This window comes from Boleophthalmus pectinirostris, unplaced genomic scaffold (genome assembly GCF_026225935.1).
Source record: "Boleophthalmus pectinirostris isolate CB_2022bp ecotype Guang Dong unplaced genomic scaffold, ASM2622593v1 HiC_scaffold_21, whole genome shotgun sequence".
NCBI classification, from domain to species: domain Eukaryota; kingdom Metazoa; phylum Chordata; class Actinopteri; order Gobiiformes; family Gobiidae; genus Boleophthalmus; species Boleophthalmus pectinirostris.
In genome coordinates this window covers 5,534,319-5,556,886 of record NW_026571175.1, presented here as the reverse complement: position 1 = coordinate 5,556,886, position 22,568 = coordinate 5,534,319, and the positions used below count along the sequence as shown (strand labels likewise).

The window sequence follows — 22,568 nt, the reverse complement described above, 5'->3', positions numbered from 1 at the left end:
CTGATAAACTTTTAAAACATTTTCTATGAAATTTTAAAACACATTTAGACATAAAATTTGAACATTACATTTTAAACCTGAAAATCGGTTTCTGTTTTAGTAGACTTTTTTGTAAATCTGAATATACTTTGTATATGATGTAAAATTCAAATAGACCAGACAAGCATGTTCATCTGATGTCAATTCTGATGACTACTACTACAAAAAAATATATATTATTGAATTGTTAGTTAAAGCACATACAGATCAAGGCGAGTGCATTGGATAAACTGAAAGTGAAAACCAGAGAGGACTCTTATTATTAAACTGTTAGAAACACCATAGAAACATAGCAGACAGTTTAACCTCAAAGTGCATTATCTTTTTTCTTGTTTTCAGATTTTGAGCTTTAATCAGCAAAAACCTAAGACTCGAGGGACCTAACCCTTCTCAACCAAAGTGTGTCTCTACCAAAGCATTATTTACAAACCAAACCAAGAGCCCTAAACAAACCCAACCAAAGTCGAGATATTTCTTGATCGTTTCCTGAACCGTTCCTACAAAGATGAAAATGGAAAGCGGAGCCGCAGACATCAGCAGTTGGAGGGAGGTGGATTTCGCTCTGAACTGCACCTACATCGTCCCAGACCAAAATTCAGAGCCCAATTTCAGCCTCCCCAAAGCCATGACGTCCATACCCCGAAACCTCACCTTTCAGTACGGAGACGACAATGAGGTAAGAGAGGACATTTACGAGTTCAAATCAGATTTAAAGTGATAAACAGAATGCATTTGTTGTTTTGGTGCATTTATGGCTACGTTATTCCTTATTACTACAGCTTAAACTGAGATATATCGATTTTCATGAACCTTATTTTAAAAAATGAAAGAGATACACATTGAATTATACTAAATTATCTCAATTCTGTAACATTTCTAAAGTTGTAAACATATGCAGATCTTTGAAATGAAAAATTACATTCCCTCCTCGCATTGTGCATGAAATAGTTAATTGAATCTCAATACTTCTACAGATTCTTTTCCTTACTCTGGCTTAAAATGTACACACCAAAATCATATTAACCCCAAATATCTTAAATTTCCCCGCTATGCTTACTCCATTTATGTTTAATTATTCAATTCAGACCTCATTTGGCTACTGTATACATATATTATAAAGTTGTGAATACTTGTTTTGTGCTTGTCTTGCTAAAATTGGCTCAAAGAAGTTGTATTCAAATCTATTCATATCTTAATTTGTGCTGGTATCATTAGTCACAGTTGTTTTAGTCATTTTATTTTCAAGTGTATATTTAAATTCCTGTTGCATAACGTTCTGTTAGGCCATCTGCATGGGGGGGTGACTCAAACAAAAGAATCGCTGACTGTAGCTGGATTTCACCTGCTTTGGCCCTGCTCCATTTAAGTACATTTATACAGCTGAAGACTCCCAGCTTAAGGTCATTATAGGCTATATCAACAACAGCTTCCCTGTTTTAATTTAGTCTGTTCAAAGCTGCATTGACTACTGCACAACTAGCCTGTATATGTAATGCAATGAAGGCAGTGATAGCTGACTGTGAGGAATAACAGATTTTAAATGAATTCAAAAATTGCTATTATTATTTGTTTTCCCTGTCTAATTCTTTGGATAAATTATATTTGTTCTTGAAAAAATTTACAAACCCTATATATCTCTTTCTAAATTCATTGGAAATTGGGTAACTTTGTTAATATGATGTAACAGTTCTAGTTGCTAAATGGTGCTTTTTTATTTCTTTCTTCATTAATAGGAAATGTTGTAGTAGTAACACACAGAGAACTATTATTATTTATTATTGAATATTGCTGAGTGTAAGTTGTATAAATTCTTGACAAAAACGTATTTAAGTCTCAATTAAATATATTACAGCAGCAATCGAACAGGCTTAGTTCATATGTCAATAAGTTGCATCACCTGACTCTTAATTTGGGCCTATGTTAAGCCACTTGAATTCATTAGAAAAACAAACATCATTCTGCTACTGTGAGTAAGCTGTGAGTAGCATGGGCTACATTCTCCAGCTGATTTCTTGGCATTTGTCTCTTTGACTGTGCCTCGGTATGTTGGTTGCGCAAGGTATAGTTCCTCGTAATATTTTTAGCGTTGTTTTTTAAATATGTTATTTGAGTGCTGTCTTTGTCATTGTCATACTGGAATCCAGTCCTAAAATGCAGCAGTGAATAGTCACCAAACTACGCGAATAAAATAAATACCCAAAACATATAAAACCAAATCTGATTTAAATGAAAAATTATGCATTGTTTGAGAATACCTGTTAGATAAATGTGTCAAAACTATAACTGTGATATTTGCTACAGCTAGGTGTACCAATTATCACATTTTAAATCAAATTGTGAGATTGCCAATCACAAATATTGGCTTCAAAAACAAGTTTACAGTCAGTTGGGACTGTTTTCAAGAAGAGTGAAGACTTAAGAGTAAAAGAAATGAAAACAACTGATCGACGCAATAAGTAGTACAGTAGTGTAAAGCAGTAATTAGTTCCAAATGGTCTATCTTGCTCACAGTATCTCTATGAACCCTAATTAACAAGAATTTGCATATATGTAAAATAGCAATGCGTATTGATCTGATTGAATTTATAATTTTTTTATTTGTTGTGCTGTAATCGTCCTGCTCTATAGCAACAATATTTAGCAAGATGTTTAGTGCACATATTGAGCAGTTTTGAAAATGGGGAACCAAGAACTATGTCACACTCACTTGTTCGTCGTGTTTGATGCTTTTGCGGTTCGCTTCAGTTAAATCTTCCTCTTTTTCTTTTGACGACGACACTTTCAACTGCAGTTCCTTATTTGTAGTTTGGTTGTGGTCCCTCTTTCTCTGCATCACTTACGGCAACTTGGCTTTCCTTTCTCTATTTTGTGCGTATGATTGCAAAATAAAAACTGCGTCTTAAAAAATAACGGCATGAGAACGTCCAAGTCAATATATTACCCCTGTGTTTGTGTGTAATCTGCTTTGCCACAATTTGCATCGTTTTGCTTTCTATTAATTTAGAATAGTCAATCTAAAAATGTTAATCTCTGTGAACAAAAACTGGGAATTTACTGTAGCATTACCAATATGTTTCTCATTATTGATATATAGGTGTGCCACAAGGTTCAGCATTAGGCCCACTACCATTTCATATTTTGACTGAATATGAGAGAGAATTGTAAAATTTTCTAGCATACCCATGTCCCCAAATTTAAGATTAAGGTAGATCTGACTATGTATCATACACTACCTCAAAACCAGGACTAGACCAAGACCAAACCAGGACCAGAAGAGGACTAAACCAGGTCTACATCACAACTAAACTTAGAAACTTAAGGTTATGGTAGATTTGGCTATATTGCACACACTTCATCAAAAGCAGGAATAGACCAGGACTAGACCAGGACTAAACCAGGACTCAACCAGTGTGAAAGCAACCTCAGCAAATTTGACCCATTCAAAATAACACTCGAGGATTAAAATTTAATTGTACTTTACCTCAGCATCATTTTCTTGGCATTTCAATCCAAAGCATGGCAAGACGAGGGTACAGCGGGGCAGAAGGGGCAGTGAGGGCGTCAGGGGCACGTGGCAGATGGGGCATTAGTAACAGGTGCCAGAAGAGGGGGGCACAGAACGAGATAGGAGCATTGGGGTGGAGTTAATACAGTAAGCAAAGAGGGACATATTGTGCAAGGAGTGTGTGGGGGGATTTAGGCTTGTACCCTCAGATTAACTTTCGTCAAAGAGGCAAACAGGAGGCATCAGGTTTCAAGCAAATGATACAGTATTAGTACAGAATCTTACTACTACTACTACTACTACTACAAGTAGTAGTAATTCCTCAGCAATGATTACTGATGGTATATCAGCCTAATCTTTTCCTTTTCTTCTTTTTTTTTCATTTCTTGTTGTTAGAGCTGCTGTTACAACTATTTCTAAAACTGATACTACCATTACTATCATTACCCCTATTGCTACTACAGTTACTCACTTATGAAAAGCAGGTGCATTTGAAATGAGTAAAATTTGTGAGGTGTGAGGAAAATTTACATTACATCAGTTAAGAAAACTCCTACTCATACTTTCTATATGGTTTGCAACAACAACAGCGACTACCTAGTCTTTAACTTACATTTTCAGGGAGAATATGTGAACATTCAGAAGTGTAAGGTACTTCATTGTACTGGTACAAAGTACAAGGCTTACTACTACTACTACTAGTACTACTACTACATACTTTTACATACATCTTCAGTTTGATTAATTTTGACTAGCATGTGCAGTGGGCCCATTGACATGCATTGCATCATTACCCCACTAAGAAACGCTCATTTATTTAGCTTTTCTTTACTGCCCCTCTCCCCTTTACCCCATCTACCCTTTCACCCCCCCTCCCACCTATAAACCCTATAATAAAGCGTTTAAGCAACATTTATTAATTACGCTCCATCGGTGAAACACAAAATCTCGGGCCCCAGCGGCTTCCCTGCACAAAGCTTCAGTTACATGTAGCTTCAGTAATTAACCTCTGATACAAGCCCCGTTCACACTCACTCCAGCATAAACCACATTCACTTTCAGTCTATTGTTCCCATTCAGGGGGTACGCTACGGGCTAAACACATAGGCATTGGTGGTTTTCAAGTTCGAGAATGTGATGATGTCATACTGTCAGACAGGTGGCCAGCACCAGATTGATTGCATTTAATTGTAAATTGTAAAACGTTTCAAAAGGTAAATTCACAAATGTTGAAGCTGATCATTCCGGTTAGTGACTCGACCAATGACTCACTACAAATCAACAGAAATCTGCACTTAAAGCTTAAAATCTATGCTGAATTGTTTGAATTGTGTGAAGGCAAGTTTATCTGTAGAGTACAATTTGTACGCAAAGTAATACAGTTGTAGTAGTAGTAGTAATAGTATTGGGAGTAGGAGGAGTAGGAGTAACTGTCACAAAAAAATATCTCTTCAATAAGCAAAAGGGTGTAAACTATTATATCAAAAGTAGCAATAGTAGTAATAGTATTAGGAGTAAGAGGAGTAGGAGGAGTAGTAACTAATATAATAATTATTGTTGTGATATTAATTGAATCCCGTCTTGTACGTTTACTTCCTCCATAAGAAACAGTGTAATTTTTAGTGTATAGCGTTTCCACATATTTGACTCACTATAGCCTCATATCCTCTACATTTACGCACAGGTAAACTTGTAATGACTGACATATTATTGACATGACTACGCTTGCAGACGTTAAACCAAAGCAGGAAATTTTGTGCTGTCTGTTCCTGGGAAGTCTGAGGAGGTGGTAATTTTAAATATGAAGCAACCAAATATTTCAAGGACAATAAACCCTTCAGTGTTTGTGCTTCAGGGCGTAAGATCACACAATTACATGCAATTATCAGCTATTACTTCATTTCAAAACATCCTGTCTTGTCATCCGGTTTCTTCTTTCTCTGTCTCACTCTTTTCAGAATTATAATTGTGTAGTTAAATTGATTTAAATGGAGTTTTTCAATTTGGTTTCCATTTTTTCAAACAAAAAGAGGTACTTACTGGCTAGGGTGTGGAATTTCCTACCTCTCTTGAAAAAAATGTCACTTGGAATTTGTTTTGAAACTGTCAAATTATTCACACCTGCATTCTAATCAGTACAGTCAGAGTTAATTCCATCTGACACGTTTTATAATTGGCATGAATGGCTATACAAGCAATTTTAATCACTTGCTGTGCAGAGAAACTGTGATGTTTTCTTATTAGTCTACTTATTATAGGCAAGGCAGTTTTGTTTATACTGTGCATTTCATACACAAGGTCACTCATTAAACCTTACAAATACAAAAATATTACAGCAAGACAAAGTAAATCATGTAAATCATATGAAAATTGTTTAGCCATATCATGTAAAGAAATATCTTGATGTAAAATACGAATGTTTGGGTATGACAATCTGTTTAATTTATTTGTAGCATATAGTAGGGATGGGACAAGACGAGATGAGATAGGAGACTGGATACACGAGAAAGAAACCTAATATATAGATTTCATGATTCAGTTTCCAATTTTGGACTCACAATTTTTTTTATTTACTTGGTTTCAATTTTTTGTTTCCATTCTAGTACTGCTGAGATGTAAGAAGAAATGTAACTCACCAACACGTCACCCATTTTAGTCCAATTCAAACGTAAACGGTTGAGAAAAAAATCTCAGAAGATCATTTTTCTCATGTGTACGAGATCTTGTGGCACGAGATCTTGTACCATCCTTACTTAAAAGGCTTAATTTTATTTAAAGTATTTTACATAGTACATAGGTTTTAGCTTCCTGTTATGTGCCACATTTTGAAGCCTTTTTGCCATTCATAAGTATAATATTTTGATTTCAATTGTTAATAGGTACGCAATTGTCCTACATTTTCATCATTCTGAAAACCATGGATATTGATAGGATTTAGTTCATACATTTTTTGACTGCTATTGTTGTATATGGCATTGCAACACTGAAATTTAAAACGTTCTCTTATCTTATCAGATCTTATATCTTTACAATCGCACTCAATTTAACAAGCAATCATCTCTATTTCCTTTATTGTCTCTTTACCTGCTCAGGTGAGTGATAGCAATGGGAGGTCAGGAGTTAGTGGAGCAGGGCAGAGAAAGTATTGGTTTGGATTAGCTGTTTTTAGAAACTGGGTCACCTGCCTCCTGTGTGCGTCTGGGTCAGTGGAACGAAGCCAAGGAGCAAAACGTAAACATCAGATTAGGCTCAGCTCCTTCATACCCACTTGAAATAGATATTCCCGAGATACCGTGATGGTCTCGCCAGGAAATAAGTCAGACAATGGACAATGCCAGTGACTCTCAAACTTCTCACACCAAAGACCATCAAAGAGAAGATCTGGCTCTCTACTTTAGTACTGCCAGATCTAAACCAGGTCTATAACAGGTCTATTCCAGATCTAATCTAGGGTTAAACCAGATCTAAAAGTATAATTAACACTGTACAACTACTACTACTACTATACCAATACTACTACTGCAACTACTACAAATACTGCTACTACTACTACTGTTACTCCTACTACTATTGCGATTATTGCGATAAGAAATCTTTAATTTTCTTTCATTCGCATTTCATCAGATTACAGAAGCAGGGTGTGGGCCTGGTTAGTACTTGGATGTTAACAGAAGCGGCTCTGATGCATACTACTCCTGTGATCTTTGGCAAGTCCAGTGTGAATGTGGTATGTGAAGGGCCGAAGGTGGAGATCGGAAGGCTCACTTCTGTCAGCCTACCCCAGGGCAGCTGTGGCTACAATAGTAATATAGAATAAATAATGCTATATAAATCAGTTGCGTAATTACAAAATTCATTACGACTTCACGTTTGTCAGTTAACAGAATAATCTTTTAATATATTTGTATATTCTCTTTCTCATGTGTTGCAGGTGACAGGTGTGTTCAGTAAAGAGTACATTCCGATGGGCACGCGCTTCGGACCTCTGCAGGGGGAAATCTACACCAAAGACACTGTCCCAAAACACGCCAACCGCAAGTACTTCTGGAGGGTACGTACAAATCACTTTAACACTACTTTACTCCAACAAAACTATTTTTAAATGTACAGGTTACACAATATATGACACCACAGATGTAAAAGGGACCGATGTGTGCTGTCTGTTTGAAATTATTACGCATTTTTATCATCCGTGAACCAGGAAATAGGGCTGGTGTGCTCTTAGCATGCTAGTTGTTGTTACCACTGGCCTCTAAAAGTTGTGAAAAGTCAATAGTCAATAAAAATCTGGTTCATTACATAATATTTCTGGTGTGGGGCATGTAATGTGCTTGTCTCCATGGAGATGTTATTGCTGTGCCTGAAATGTTCCACAGCGTAGCATTAATCATATCTATAGGTTTTACTCCACTATGACTGTTTTTATTGCTAAAAGATACCCTGAGAAACATACATTCTTATTGTGAGTGCAGTCACTTCTCCACAGATCTGACTTGTAACCTGGCCTGATAGCGTAATCTGCTTGTTTTATGCAGATAGATAAGTTTGCTGCTATACTGTGGTATATTCCTGGCATGGTGACAAGCATATGATTAACTAAGCAGAATTTTAATTGTCATGAAACACAATCTGACCACCTAATTGGAATTTCCTATAGCTGCACACATTTTGCAAACCATTTGATTTCCCATTGATGCCAGTAAGCATTGCAGAAGTTTCATAACAATAACAGCTAGTATTTTTCCCCTCTGATTTTATTTAAATGGAAAAGTACTATTTGCTGACCTTATAACTATATTTGCTCATGGGAAGTGACATTCGTGCCTGACTTCCTTTATTGAAAAACTACAACCACGTCTGTAGTGCGTCAACGAGGAAACGACTGGTTCTCACGGCGACAAGGGCTTTTTGCTCAAGTTTTTTTTATTTTTTTATTTTGGGGAAGTTCAGATTCACTCTCACACGATTGTCATAACTTCAACAGACGGATGCCAACTCGTACGCAAAAAGGAAATGACTATTGTTTAATATGTCAGTAATCTGCATTCAAGGATATGTGACACAACTACTACTAACTATTATTAATCCTACTGCTACCACTACTACTAAAACCAATGATCATACTACTTCAACTACTGTGTCATTTTTCTGATGAAAGATCTGCCATGTGGTCTCTATATAAATGCCATTGGCTTGCCTCAAATGTTCCACAGTATAGCATTAAACCTACCTATATCCATAGAGATATGCAGGTGACGCCACTAGGCCAAGTTACATGTCAGATCTGCTTGTAATTGAATACAAGCAAGTTATATAAGTTTTGGTTACTACTGCTACTAACTACTACTACTGCTGCTGCTACTACTACTACTGTTACTATTACTACTTTTACTTCTACAGTGTACTTGCTACTCATATTGTTTAGGCAACAATATGCATACAACTGATATTGATATTACCACTACAATTACTACTACTACTACTACTACTACTACTACTACTACTACTACTACTACTGTTGCTATCTCTACTACTATTACTACTTTTACTTCCATAGTGTATTTGCAACTCATATTGTTTAGGCAATGTATTCCCATTACAATTACTACTACTCCTACTACTACTACTACTCCTACTACTCCTACTCCTACTACTATTACTACTGTTGCTACCACTAGTACTATTACTACTTTTACTTCTATATTGTTTAGGCAATGCACACAAGTGATATTACCACTACCATTATTACTACTACTACTACTACTACTACTACTACCACTATTACGACTACTACTACTACTACTACTACTACTACTACTGTTACTACCACTACCACTATTACTACTTTTACTTCTACAGTGTACTTACTACTCATATTGTTTAGACAATGCATACAACTGATATTGCTACAACAATTATTACTACTGTTACTACTATTAATATTACTATTACTACTGCTACTATTTCTTCTACTACCACTTGGAGCAAACAAACCACAGAACCGTGATGTTTTTTTCTTTAGCGCCGTCACACGCTCATGCAGGAAGAGTCCATTGTTTCTATCTCATTCATCTCGACTCAAGGATAACCTGCATGACTCTAAAACTCAATATTAATCCCAGCGGAGATTCACACAATAGTTTTACATGGGGTTTCAGGTCTGGTATGTGCGCACAAGGTGACTCCTGTCTATGTCATGTTAATTATATCAATGTTTCCCATTCAAATAGGTGTTAACATTCTCCCACAGAGTCAAAATATGGCATCAAAGGGCCTCTACGTGATTAATAATTAGTTATATGTCTCAGTTCAGATGCTAATAAGTGCTTCTGAAATTTGTGAAAAGCATTTATAAACTCATCGTGGTGAATGCTCAGAATACGTAATATCAATGAGGAATAACTTTGGACCACTGCAAACTATAAAATTATTCAGATTTTCATGTTTTTAACACAGATACAGGTGCAAGCACCTTTAATCTTCTGTATTCAATCATCTGTATGTGTTTTTTTTGTAATAAACATGGAGATTTGCAGATTTGCCTCTCCACAGATCTGACCTGCCAGCTGCTTTTCACCTTGAAACAGAGAGGTTTAATGCCATACTGTTGTTCAATCCAGGCAAAGCGGTGCATCTCCATGGAGACAAGCAGGTGGTGGAGCTACAAAAGTTACACAGCGCACCTTTAAAACAACTGTATGACCTAAAAATTAGCAAAAAATTTAAATATACAAAATGAGTGGTATAATCAGTAAGTATGGCCTTGTGTAGAGGGTTTGCGGTTCACTCATCACTCGAGACTTAACTCCCATACCTTGTGACTGTAATGTGTGACAGTGAGAAAAGGGCATCCTGTATAAAAGTCTAAATCATCTCGTGACTTGTATGTGAACTCACTAAGCAAATCTTTAGTTTCAATTGACTAACACGAGAAAATGTGAAGTTTATGTTCCTGGATTTGAGGTCAGATGATGCAAAGGTCATTCTCTGAACTAGTTGTCATCAGGATCGATGGGAAATACAGTCTCATTATAGGACATAAAATAATAGGAAGGAAGGAATAGGAAAAATTAGTTTGAGTTAATCATCTGTTGAGAATTCTAAGCCAAGAGATCTTTATATAGATATTTATGACTTATTTCAAAATATTGTTTTATATTATTTATTATATTTTGCAGTCTTAAAAAAGTTATTCCTCACTTGCCTATAGCTAACAACAACTAGCATGCTTATCACGCACTAACTGATAACCTAACAATAAAACGCTTGACTTGGATGCAGGGAGTTCACAGTGAACCTCAACAGTTGTGTATATAATATATCTGTACAGGGGCAAGACTTGTGCACAGGGCCAGTATAGTTCCCACCGTAATAAGAAGTGACTTTTTTTTTTTTCACTTCACAAACTAAAATTCCACTTTAAATCTTGTGCTTTTTAGATATTTCCCCTTTAAAATCAAGAACTAAACCTGGAGCAAGCCAGGACAGGTGTGAACACAGCCTATATAGTATGTTTTTATTGCTATTTGGGAAAATTTAATTGCCGTGTAAAAATAACTGTTGGTGACTCATTAAGAACACTAATATTCCCGGACTAGGTCTAAAACAGGGCTAAAGCAGAACTTGAAATGGGGCAAGGCTAAACCAGGATGAAACCAGGTCTAAATAAGGTCTAAACAAGGATTAAACCAACTTTAAATCTGGACTAAACCAAGACTAAACCAAGTCTAAACTAAGACTAAACCAGGACTAAACAAAGTCTAGATCAGGACTAAACCGGGACTAAACTAGGACTAAACCAAGACAAACTAAGTCTAGATCAGGACTAAACCGAACTAAACCAGGAGTAAGTCTACATCTAGAGTAAACCAGTACAATCACAACAAAACCAGGGCCAAACCAGAACTAGACCAGGACTAAACTAGGACTAAAACAGAAGCAAGTCTACATTAGGAGTAAACCATCACAATCAGAGGACTAAACCAGAACTAGAACAGGACTAAACTAGGGCTAAACCAGAAAACTAGGACTAAAACAGGAGCAAGTCTACATCAAGATTAAATCATACTAAACCAGGACTAAACCAGAACTAGAACAGGACTAAACCAGTATCAAAGCAGGATTGGTGAAAGCAGTTGTTTGTTTATGAAAGTTAAACTGCCATGTGAAGATATGTGATGACGACTCAGTTTGGAACGTGCCCAAACTCACGCACCTTTGAAATTGGACGTGGCCCAAAACAACGTCATTGCCACACAGCTGTATAATGTCTGACTTTCTCTCTCTTTATTACGACGAACTTAAACCACAGCTTACAGGAAATGAATGCGAACCGGAAGGAAGACAAAAATTCCACTTTGGGAATTAACTCAGAGCCCACAGAAATGCTATAGACTTGGCAGGGCAGAACAGAAACTGACTCATGTTACAGGGGATACACAGGAGATACAAGGCTATCCCCGGTCATGGGAAAACTGCGCATGTGTAAAATCAAACATAGGGCTAAGCAAATCATTATTGAATAGTTTAGGGCTTTTTATTTATGTATTTATTTATTTTTTTATTCATTTAAATATTTTAATTTGGTTTTTTTTTTGATTGACGCATTTGCAGCCAATTATGACAGTAAGAGTAAAACATAAATTGGAGTAATTATAATCTTAAATGGCAAGAGATGAAAGCATTTTTGTGGTTTAAAAGTGCATTGCGTAACTTTTCTGGTCACCTTGCTGTTGCCATAGAGATGTAATTGATGTTTTCCACAGTAAATGTATCTATATCCATGAATAATCCCACCAGGCCAAGTTACAAGTTAGCTATGTAGAGAGGCGACTCAGCTTACAGTAAAGAATTCATGTTTTACAATGTATTTAATCAGATAAAAGCAAGATAGATAAGTTTAATGTCATACTGTGGATTATTACAGGCAAAGCAATCATATCACCATGGAGGCAAGCCCCAGGCAAGTTTGTTTATGTATATTGTTGTAAGGAGCAATATTTATTTAATTATAATAAAAAGAATATAGAATTGTCTAACCGAAATTGCAGAATGATTAAGCAATACAGGTAGGTTTTTGATGAGAACAATATTACATCATAGTTAAAACCTTTTTAAAAAAGCCAATGTAACATATAGTATATATCAATATTCAAACTAAATTAATGTATTCTTTCACAATAGTTACAAATCACTACAAAAATGTACAGGATATTTTACAATAATGCTGTAAGGAGAAGAGGGGGGAGGAAGCATGACTGCTGTAAAATAATAGCCCCGCCCCCTTCAGGCAAGTACAAGTACAAATGACAACACAAGTTTCACCTCAGAACACGCTGCAGTGACAAGAGCCAACAGAACAGAAGAGCGAAAGACAAACAGAGAGAAGGAGTAAACAAGAGGATTGTACATGGCAGAGGTGACTACATGGACTTACTATGGATTTGAATGGCTTTTATTTTTTCAAGCAAGATTCTGTATTTCAATTTCAAGACAAACTGGTATCTGTGTATATACAAAAACATTAATTTCATGCTATTTGATTTTTCTTAATGTGATTTCATAGCATATTTTTCAAACTTAGCATTCAATATTATTATTATTCAGTACTCAAGTATTTAATGTTTTGGTATTTCTCGTAACATTGCATGCCCATAAATGTTATTTTGTTAAGTTTTTCTTTCAAAATAGTCAAAGTTAAGATGTTTTTTAATGATATATAATAATAATAATAATATAATGTTTTAAAATGAATTTCATTTTTTGTTTGAATTTTTAGTTTAAAGTATTCAATTTGAGATTTGTCGCAAAAATGTAACTGCATACATTACAATCCAATACTTTTTCTTTTTAATCAACTGTAAATACACGTTTTTGTATTATTTTGCATAAATAAATAAATGTATTGTAAGCTTTTATAAACTTGATTTTCGCAAAACATGTAATCTCCTTATAAATATTTTTAAATAATTTAGTATTTATGAATATGAGAGTATTGATTATTTTTATTATTGTTATTTTACTTAATTTTATTGTATTTTTTGTTGTATTCCATTGTGTTTTTTATTATATATTTTATTATTTTATTAATATTTTTTTTCTTCATGTATGTCTCCACAGATCTACAGTGGAGGGCAGCTACAGCACTTCATCGACGGTTACGATGTGCAGAGGAGCAACTGGATGCGTTACGTGAATCCGGCCCGGTCCGCCTCGGAGCAGAACCTGGTCGCCTGTCAGAACGGGCGCGACGTCTTCTTCTACACACTGCGCCCCGTAGAGCCCAGCCAGGAACTGCTCGTGTGGTACAGCCCCGAGTTCGCCCAGCGGCTGTGCGGTGGAGGACAGCAAGACACCAAAAACAGTGAGTTCGAATGCATTGTATAGGGAGGGGATGTTTATTTAGTCCTTGTTTAGTCCCTGTTCTAGTCCCTGGTTTAGTCCCTGGTTTAGTCCCTGGTCTAGTCCCTGGTTTAGTCCCTGGTTTAGTCATGCTAATTTGCCTATTTCCATGCATTTTTTTGGTCGATTTCCCATTCAGAAGATTATATTTGGTAATTGTCAATCGCTATGGCAACCATCCTAATTTCTCATTGTTCTGAAACCCAAACTCAAGTTATTGTTAAGAAAAGTGGCAAAGTATTGAGCCCCTGTATCTATTTCCATTCAGTATAAATAAAAAGAGGTCAGGTTTTCCTCTACTAATCAGTCTAAAGATTTTATTTGTTAGAAAATTCTTAGAAGTTGTTTGAAAATATGTTAGAAAACTGGAAACTTGTTTATCTTTTGAATGGCAAAAAGTCTTCAAATTGATCCATGTAAGAGGAACCTGAAACCCAAGAATAGTGTTCTTTCACTTCTGTTTGAGATGCTGGCAGTTAAGTGGGTGAAGTGTCTTGCCCAATGACACAATAGCATTATGGAATAGGTATGAGCAGGGATCAAACCACCAGCTTTCAGTTTAGATTCAGCTACCTGCTCCCGTCTTCTTTGCAATTCTTGTGCTTAACGTAAAATTAAAAAAGGAATTGAGAGAACTAGGCCTATATAAATTATGTCTTTGAACTAATTCAGTTATTTATGTTAATTTGCTTTTAATATTATAATTAGATGTTCAGAAATTCTTAATATTTTGCCTTTTGATCAGTATAACGCAAATTAGAATTATAATAATAACGATTCCATGAAAATTTTTGTCTGAATTTTACACAATTTGACCAAACTACAAAAAATGTACAAGATTCAAATAAATGAATCCTTTACGAGCAGCTCAGAACAAGTTTGACGGAACACCTATTTATAGCCTGACTCACTCCCTAATTACCGCGCAGTACTTTTACTTGCATTTCCGTCTGCCTTATCTGTCTGTTACTCAGCCTTCAAACAGCTGTCCAGCACCACCTTAAACCCATGACTAAAGATTCTGATAATAAAAATGGGATAATAAAGATGGGATATTTGTGACTGACTGTAATGGACAGAACAGTGTGTCATGGTTTGATAGTGGTTATCTTGATAATTAAGAACGCAGTATTCTTTCACATGATGTTATGTTATCAGAAACAATCAGCAAATATGATAAACCGTTACAGTGTAGAATAAACAAAATGACAGTCAATATTTTATTTACTTTTTATTTTTAAGAATGTTTTTATCAGTAAAATGAATACAATTTTTAATATTTTCCTGTAATTCTGTAAACGTTAGTACCTTTTCCAAACTGTAATGTAATTGGAACAGCAGTGGTGCAGCAGGTTAAGACTTTGCCTGAAGGGTAGGTGTTTCTAACCTCATAGTAATGTTTTTACAGTGTGTCGTTGAGCAAGACACTTCACACCCAAACTCCTGTGGTCTGTGGATGTGAGAGGAAGGAGAGCTGGTGTAGAAACTTTCACAATCACAAAATCTGTTACAGTTACTTTATTTGAACTCAGTATAATAATATTTTTGGTCATGTTTTCGCTGCTATTCCTACTTCTACTATTACTACTACTACTACTACTGCTGCTACTGCTACGACTACTACCACTACTACTACTCAGTTTTTACCTTGACAGCTCAGTCTCACTCATCGATACTGTTTATACTGAACTGAGGGGGTGGAGTAAATGGGGGGAAACTTACCGGTCAAAGTGCGTGCATGACTAAGTATTTGAAGTACAATTACTGCGTTGTCATTCCCACGTGACACATTGAAAGGTCATGAATCACCAATAACAGGATCCTCGAGGTTTAAAGAAAGCATTACTCTGCAGGCTATAGATGCTCATTATAAAGCAAGTCCGGACATGTTTCAGACTGTGGAGAGATGCCTTTGTTGAGTTCAGAGAATCAGGAAACATGACAACAAATACTTTTTATAGGAATAATAATCCAATTTTATCTATAGACACCTTGCAGAACAATCAGACTGAAAATCACAAATGAATAAATAAATATATGATGTTAATTTTAATTGGAATTTTTTCTGGGTTTACCTTGAAAACAGCTATGTCTAAATTTAAATTGCAGTTTGGAGAATCAGAATATACTTGACATTTAAAACAGTGCAATGTAATTTTTCAGTTAAAAATGTCCTCAGATTCCCCAGTGTGGCATTAAACTTATCTGTCTCCGTGGAAATAGATAAGTCAACGGCAGACGACGCCATCAGCACAAATATTTCGTTATGCCGCTGTCCATCATGGTATGCTGTTAAATCCATTGACGCAAGCACAGACAATGAGAAAAAGAGACCTAGAAGTACTTAGAACTGAGCTTCACAAAGATAACCACGAAAACAGAAGTGAAAATAGAGTGATGACAGTCCCTAGAAAAACGTATAACTACCACTGGTATCAGACCAAACTCCCACGCACTTCAGTACAATAATACCATATAGTTTAACTGTTACGGTAATTGTAAAAATGTGATGCAAGAAGACCAAATCGAAAGCAGTACCGTCATTTACCATCAGAGGGAGTGCGGTCCGTGGGAGTGGGAGACAGAGGGGGCGGTTTTTGAATGACAACGTGAAACTAAAAACGTCTACTCATGCTTCTGATAGTAGATAGATTAAGAATAAGCAGAATAAGCAATTTAGGGAGCTTATAGAAATTAATTAACTAACTAAAACAAGAGTAAGTTCCAAGTTTTAGGTAAATTTACAACTTATATAGACTCATTTTGCTCAAATACATGAAAAAAAATCTGGTAAAAGGCCTCCAAAATGATGAGGGTTAAGAAAGCAATATTCGTCAAAAAGTTCTGCAAGTTAAGGAGCAGTTTTAGCTTTTTACAATGTTAACTTACTTAATTGTAATGTTTTTTTTGTTTTGCAGAATGCACTGATGAAGATATCGAACCAGAGAATACCAAACAGTACCTACCTCAGAGAGCGTGGCCGCGAGAACAGACCAAAGACCAGCTAAAGGAAGAGTGTGAAGAGGAGAAAATTGACGTCGAAATCTTGGAAAGGGACACTCCCCCGGACACACCCGACGACCAAGTGATGGACTTCAGCAAAAAGGAGGAGAGAGAAGAGAGGGATGAGGAAAGAGTGGTGATCCCATCCCCCCAGCGTGAGCAGCAAGAGCCCAGTCACACTTTGAATCAACAGTACCTAACAGATCGCGCTCCCATCCCACCTAGAAACTTCCCGTTGCATCTGCACGGACTGTACGGACACAGAGAAGGACTGGTCAATTCGTATCCGATGTATCCTCAATCAAGACCTCTACAGCCCGCGTACCATCTCCTCCCTTCATACGGGACCCACTATCAACGGCTACTTCTTCCCTCATACTCTCCTCCTTTCCCCGGCATGTTACCTTCAAGAACCCCCTTACGATACGGCAACTATTTAGGCACAGATGGGCTACCGTACCCTCCGATCGCCACGCCGAATTTGGTCAACTTACCTTATTCGTCGTCGCCGCAGGGAGGGTTGAAAGAGCTGACTGCGAACGTGTCTCCCCCTAGAGGCGCACCAGCCACTCCGGAGTTGTCGCCAATTCCGAAATCAAACTCGCAGCGTATCCACTCCCCAGAGCAGACTTCCATGAATTCAGAAGAAGCGATGAATTTGAGCCTAGCGTCGGCCAAGTCCAACCCAGGGCCGAGGAACGGACCTGGGCACAAGTCGCTGCCGTACCCTCTTAAAAAGCAAAACGGCAAAATCAAATATGAATGTAACGTCTGCATGAAGACTTTCGGGCAGCTGTCAAATCTTAAGGTAAATAAAAGTTTGTGAAATATTTTTATTAAGCAAAACACGAAAAGGTTCAATCTCTTGATAATGGGTTGAAGTTTCGCCAGCAGGTGAACATTTGATCCTCAAAATTTAATTTTGTACTAGTAGGAAATGTTTTTAGCAAGTTCAACAAATTGTGATGTCATCCCAAAAACCGCAGCTCTTGGTCCTTGTCAGACCTGGTTTAGACCTGGTTCAGACCTGAGTTAGATCTGGTTTAGACACGATTTAATCTGGGTTTAGTCCTTGAAAAAACTAAATTTTAAGCTGATCATTTATATCAGTAACAAGGCATTATCCCACTATATTTTAACTTAATTTCACTTATTTTTCATTTAAATTACCCTGTTTAATATTTTGATGTCATCTGAAAACCAGCCAAATTAAACAACTTATTTCATATTTTGTGTTTTCAGGTCCATCTCAGAGTGCACAGTGGAGAACGGCCTTTTCAATGCAACCTGTGTAAAAAGAGCTTCACTCAACTCGCCCACCTCCAAAAACATCATCTGGTCCATACGGGGGAAAAACCACACGAATGCCAGGTATGTACTTTCTCGTTACTACTTGCTTGTAGTAGGAGTAGTAGGAGTAGTAGGCGTTGTAGTGTAAATATATGATACAGAGAAGGAACAGAAAGAGCAGAAAAGAAGCCTAGAAGGAACACCCAAAATAACTTTATTCTTAGTCTAAGTTGAATCAGACTTACTGACTGTAGTGATCCACCTTTAATGTTTTTCAAGTTCCATAACAATACTATAGGACCTATTTGTTTTGTTGGAGTGTGTGACACATATAGGTGTTGGAACAGGCACCGCCCATTTCTATCAATAGCTGCTTAAGGTTAAACTAATACTTGCGTTGTTACTAGATGACGTCTTCATTTGCAAGTCACGAAACAACTCACTGCTATTTGTTTTGATTTGATTTGATGCATGAAACTATTGAGTGCATCTATTTTGATGCCATGTTGGTGAAGTATGTAGTGTTTCTCAAACTGTGGTTCACTGCCTTCTTCAGTTTTTTTTCTTGGGGTCATTTGTAGTTTTGTATAGCAACATTTTACATCTTTGTTCCAGCAACTTAAGTCAGGGTGTAGTCCTATTTAAGACCCGGTTTTGGTCTTATTTAGATCTGACCTGGTTTAGACCTGATTTAGATCTTGTTTCCATGGAGATGTTATTGCTTTTTTACAAGTTACAGGTCAAATCTGTGGAGAGGCAACCCCGCTCACAGTCAGAATGCCTGTTTTTCTAGGTATTTTTGAGCTGTAAAACCACCTGCAATTAAATAAATGCAAGGTAGAGCTGTTTAATGCCATACTGTGGAACATTCCAGACAGAGCAATGACATCAATGACATATCCATAGAAACAAGAAGGTGACAGACCTCTAACCAAAAAGATACATAGTGCAGCATCGAGTAATTTGAGCTATTCCTAGTACATTTTTGCATTCAGAATTGTGTGTAAAATGGACTAGCTAAGTGTCAATAGCCAAATCATTGTGAAAGTTGCTAACTCTCGCTTTGTTTTGTCTGTTTTAGGTTTGTCACAAGCGTTTCAGCAGCACCAGCAACTTGAAAACCCACCTGCGCTTGCATTCTGGCGAAAAACCGTACCAGTGCAAACTGTGCAACACCAAATTCACCCAGTATATTCATCTGAAACTGCACCGAAGACTCCACAGCGGCAGAGATCGCCCATACCGCTGCCAGATCTGCGCCGCTGCATTTTTCCACCGCTTCTCCCTGAAAATCCACCAACGCAGCTGCTGCCCGGCCAGCTCGAACTCCCCGGTTAACGGCAGCATGAAAGAGATGGTGGAACGCTTCGACGCCAGCCAAGAAGCCGATACGCTCACCGAAACTGCAACCGCGCCACAAGTGGAGGAGGCCGTGGAAAGATGGTTGGCCCGTACGCTAGAAGGAGAAGGAAAGGAAGACCAGAAAGAGGCCACGATGCTGCTCAAAACGTTAGCGTCGGTGTTGAATTCGCCGATGGGGCAGCCCGGCGTCATGTCATCGCACCATACGCCATCAGTGGGCTATCAGGAGCGGGCTAGCGTGGTCCACCTGCATAAAACTGTAAAGACTGAAGCGCAATAAGAAATGTAGCATTGCTAACGGACTCGTAGCTAGCATGTGTTGCTAACAAACTGTCGCCAAAAATGAAGTGGTTTCCGATGAAGGAACACAAATCAAGTTAACCAAAACAAGAGCACTCCAAAGTATAGGCCATAGACTTAGCATTATTCATATAGAAATATACATTAACTGACGTAGCTAGACTAAACAAATATTGCAACTAGGCATCTGATTGGCTACTGGTTTTGAAGGACAAATTGTGATTGGCTAAGGCATCTGTCAATCATTCTCTAACCGTAATCGATGTAACAGTTGATGGTCTTGGCCAATATATTTTTTATTATTATTATTTCTAACCAAAATTGAACAGCAAAACTAAAACTGTGAATAATTTAACTCAGGTAGTGTTTGCTTTTTGTGCTTTAACTTATTATTTTTATACTATTATTATTAATTCAACATTTGCATTATTTAGTTTCATAGTTTGTTTATTGTGAATATTACGTTGTTGAACTCAGGACAATTTGGTAGCGTTCTGTTTGTATTTTGTCTTTATGGTGTTTGAAAAATAATATTTAAAATGCACTGTAATGGCACAACTTTTCTGACATTGATACTATTTTATTTATTTATTAATAAAATGAACAAAACAGAATTTCACTGCAGCATTTGCCAAATTAAACTGAGTGTGGAGTACATGCATAACACGTGTATTTATGATGGTCATATAGAGAATGAATGTACGAATCTCGGTCATGTCTCTTAGTATTACATAGGAAAAAGAACCAACATTTTTAGCAATCTACTTGAAAGTCTGGAAATGAGAAAACACGACACAAATTTTACTCAAACTTTTAACTTATTTTTATTCAAACCCGACTTAAAGCCAATAGATGCTGAGCTATGCACTGACAACTTCAATGTCCTCTTTTCATTTTTTACTTTGTATTTATTCAACTTTAGCCTAACCAAACGAAATTGCGTCTGCATTACGTCTAGCGTTTTGTTAGCATAATTTCAAAGACATGCTAATAGTAACTAGCTCTCAGGAAACAAAGGGAGCCATTTTGAAGACTTTTGATTTACAATTTTGTAGTTTTTTCAATGTTGTTTGTCATTTTTTGTCATTGTAGTTTATTTTTTGAGATTGTTTATATGTGAGAGACTATACTTTTATATTTGATGTAGCATATTAATAAAGATATGGTTTCTATAATGTTGGTGACTTCCCTGGTCTGATTTTTAGGCAAGACAAGCCAAGTTTATTTGTTTAGCACAGTTCGCACACAAGTAATTCAAAGTGCTTTACAGAATATGAAATACATTAAAATCACAATACAAACAGATCAGAACATAAATAATCTTCATGAAATTAAAGAGAGAGATTAAATAAAACAGAAGAGTGTGGAATAAAAACCTTTCAGTCATATGCAGCTAAACAGGACTGTTTTGAACCTGGATTTAAACAGAGTCAGAGCGGAAGCCTGTCCCACATGTTCAGAAAGACTGTTCAAGGCAGGGGTGTCAAACTCATTTTGGTCCGGGGGCCGTATCCAACCAACTTTGATCCCAAAGGGGCCGGATCAGAAAACTCATGGCATATAAACCCCCAAAATAGCAATAAGTTCAAATATTTGTGCAGAGAAACGCAAATCTATTACAGAAATGTTTTTTAATTGATGAACTCTTGATGAAAATTGACTCTTGATGAAAAATGCGATTTCAACACAATGTTTTAACATTAACTTCTATGCAAAAAGGAATAAGTCAAATTTCTTGGAAAATCCTGCACTCGGCGTCCACTTTTCTCATTTTTTACATTTTACTGATGAGGGTCTCACAGTCAACAGTCAAAACGATCGTCCTTTAAGAGCCTTTGAAAAGAGGCAAGTCTTCATTTGTGCTGCTCTGGTGGGAGGGGCCATGCACAGAGGCACTGGAGACGCTGCTATGCTAAGCGATGCAGAAAATTACCAATATTTTAATAGAAAATATAATTAAAATATTTTAGTAGGAAATCCGCCGAGGGCCAGATTAAAGGTCTTGGAGGGCCGGATTCGGCCCCCGGGCCATATGTTTGACACCCCTGGTTCAAGGTTTTAACTGCATAAAACTAAAATGCTGACTCTCCGTGTTCAGTCCTGACTCTGGGCACGAGCAGGAGACTGGTCCCTTCATATGGCACTAACATGTCACAGACTTGTACACAAGGAGAACCACTTTAAAGTCTGTTTTCTGAGCCACAGCGGGCAGCGCAGAGACCTGAGCACAGGTCGCATGTGCTCGTACTTCCTGGTTCGAGTCAGGACCTGAGCTGCAGTGTTCTGGATGTACTACAGGTCTCACAGTGAGGAGGCTGTTACAGTATCTAACTAACCTACTGGAGACAAACTATGGATAAGTCTCTCGTAGTCTGATTTAGACAGTAAACCTTTGATTTTTGCTATGTTTTTTAGATAAAACGCTGCAGATGTTATTGAGTCTGAGTCCATTATTACCCAGAGATTTCTTGCCTGATTTGAAGGTTTTAGAGAGAGACTGGAGGTGACTGTTGACACTGTCTTTGTTTCTGTGGGCCAAACACTCTGACTTGTCTGAGTTTAGCTGGAGAAAATAGTTTTGCATCCACACTGATCTGTTGGACAGTGGCATTTTTAGCTAAGTTTCAGATTACTTCACAGCACTTTATAGAAGCTTTGTAGCCGATGT

At 37.1% G+C, this 22,568-nt stretch overlaps 1 protein-coding gene across 2 annotated transcripts; it reads left to right on the top strand.

Moving 5' to 3' along the window:
• The first annotated feature begins 518 nt into the window (after positions 1-518).
• prdm1b (PR domain containing 1b, with ZNF domain) lies at positions 519-21,075 on the top strand. Of its 2 annotated transcripts, XM_055157534.1 has the most exons (6): positions 519-715; positions 7,476-7,595; positions 13,664-13,907; positions 16,864-17,756; positions 18,191-18,319; positions 19,320-21,075. In XM_055157534.1, exons 1-6 carry the CDS (start codon positions 545-547, stop codon positions 19,878-19,880), a joined length of 2,118 nt encoding a protein of 705 aa, XP_055013509.1. In that variant the 5' UTR covers positions 519-544; the 3' UTR covers positions 19,881-21,075. The 2 variants fall into 2 exon arrangements, with proteins under 2 accessions (XP_055013509.1, XP_055013508.1); XM_055157533.1 differs by lacking the exons at positions 519-715; positions 7,476-7,595 and adding an exon at positions 12,865-12,962.
• Positions 21,076-22,568: the final 1,493 nt, after the last annotated feature.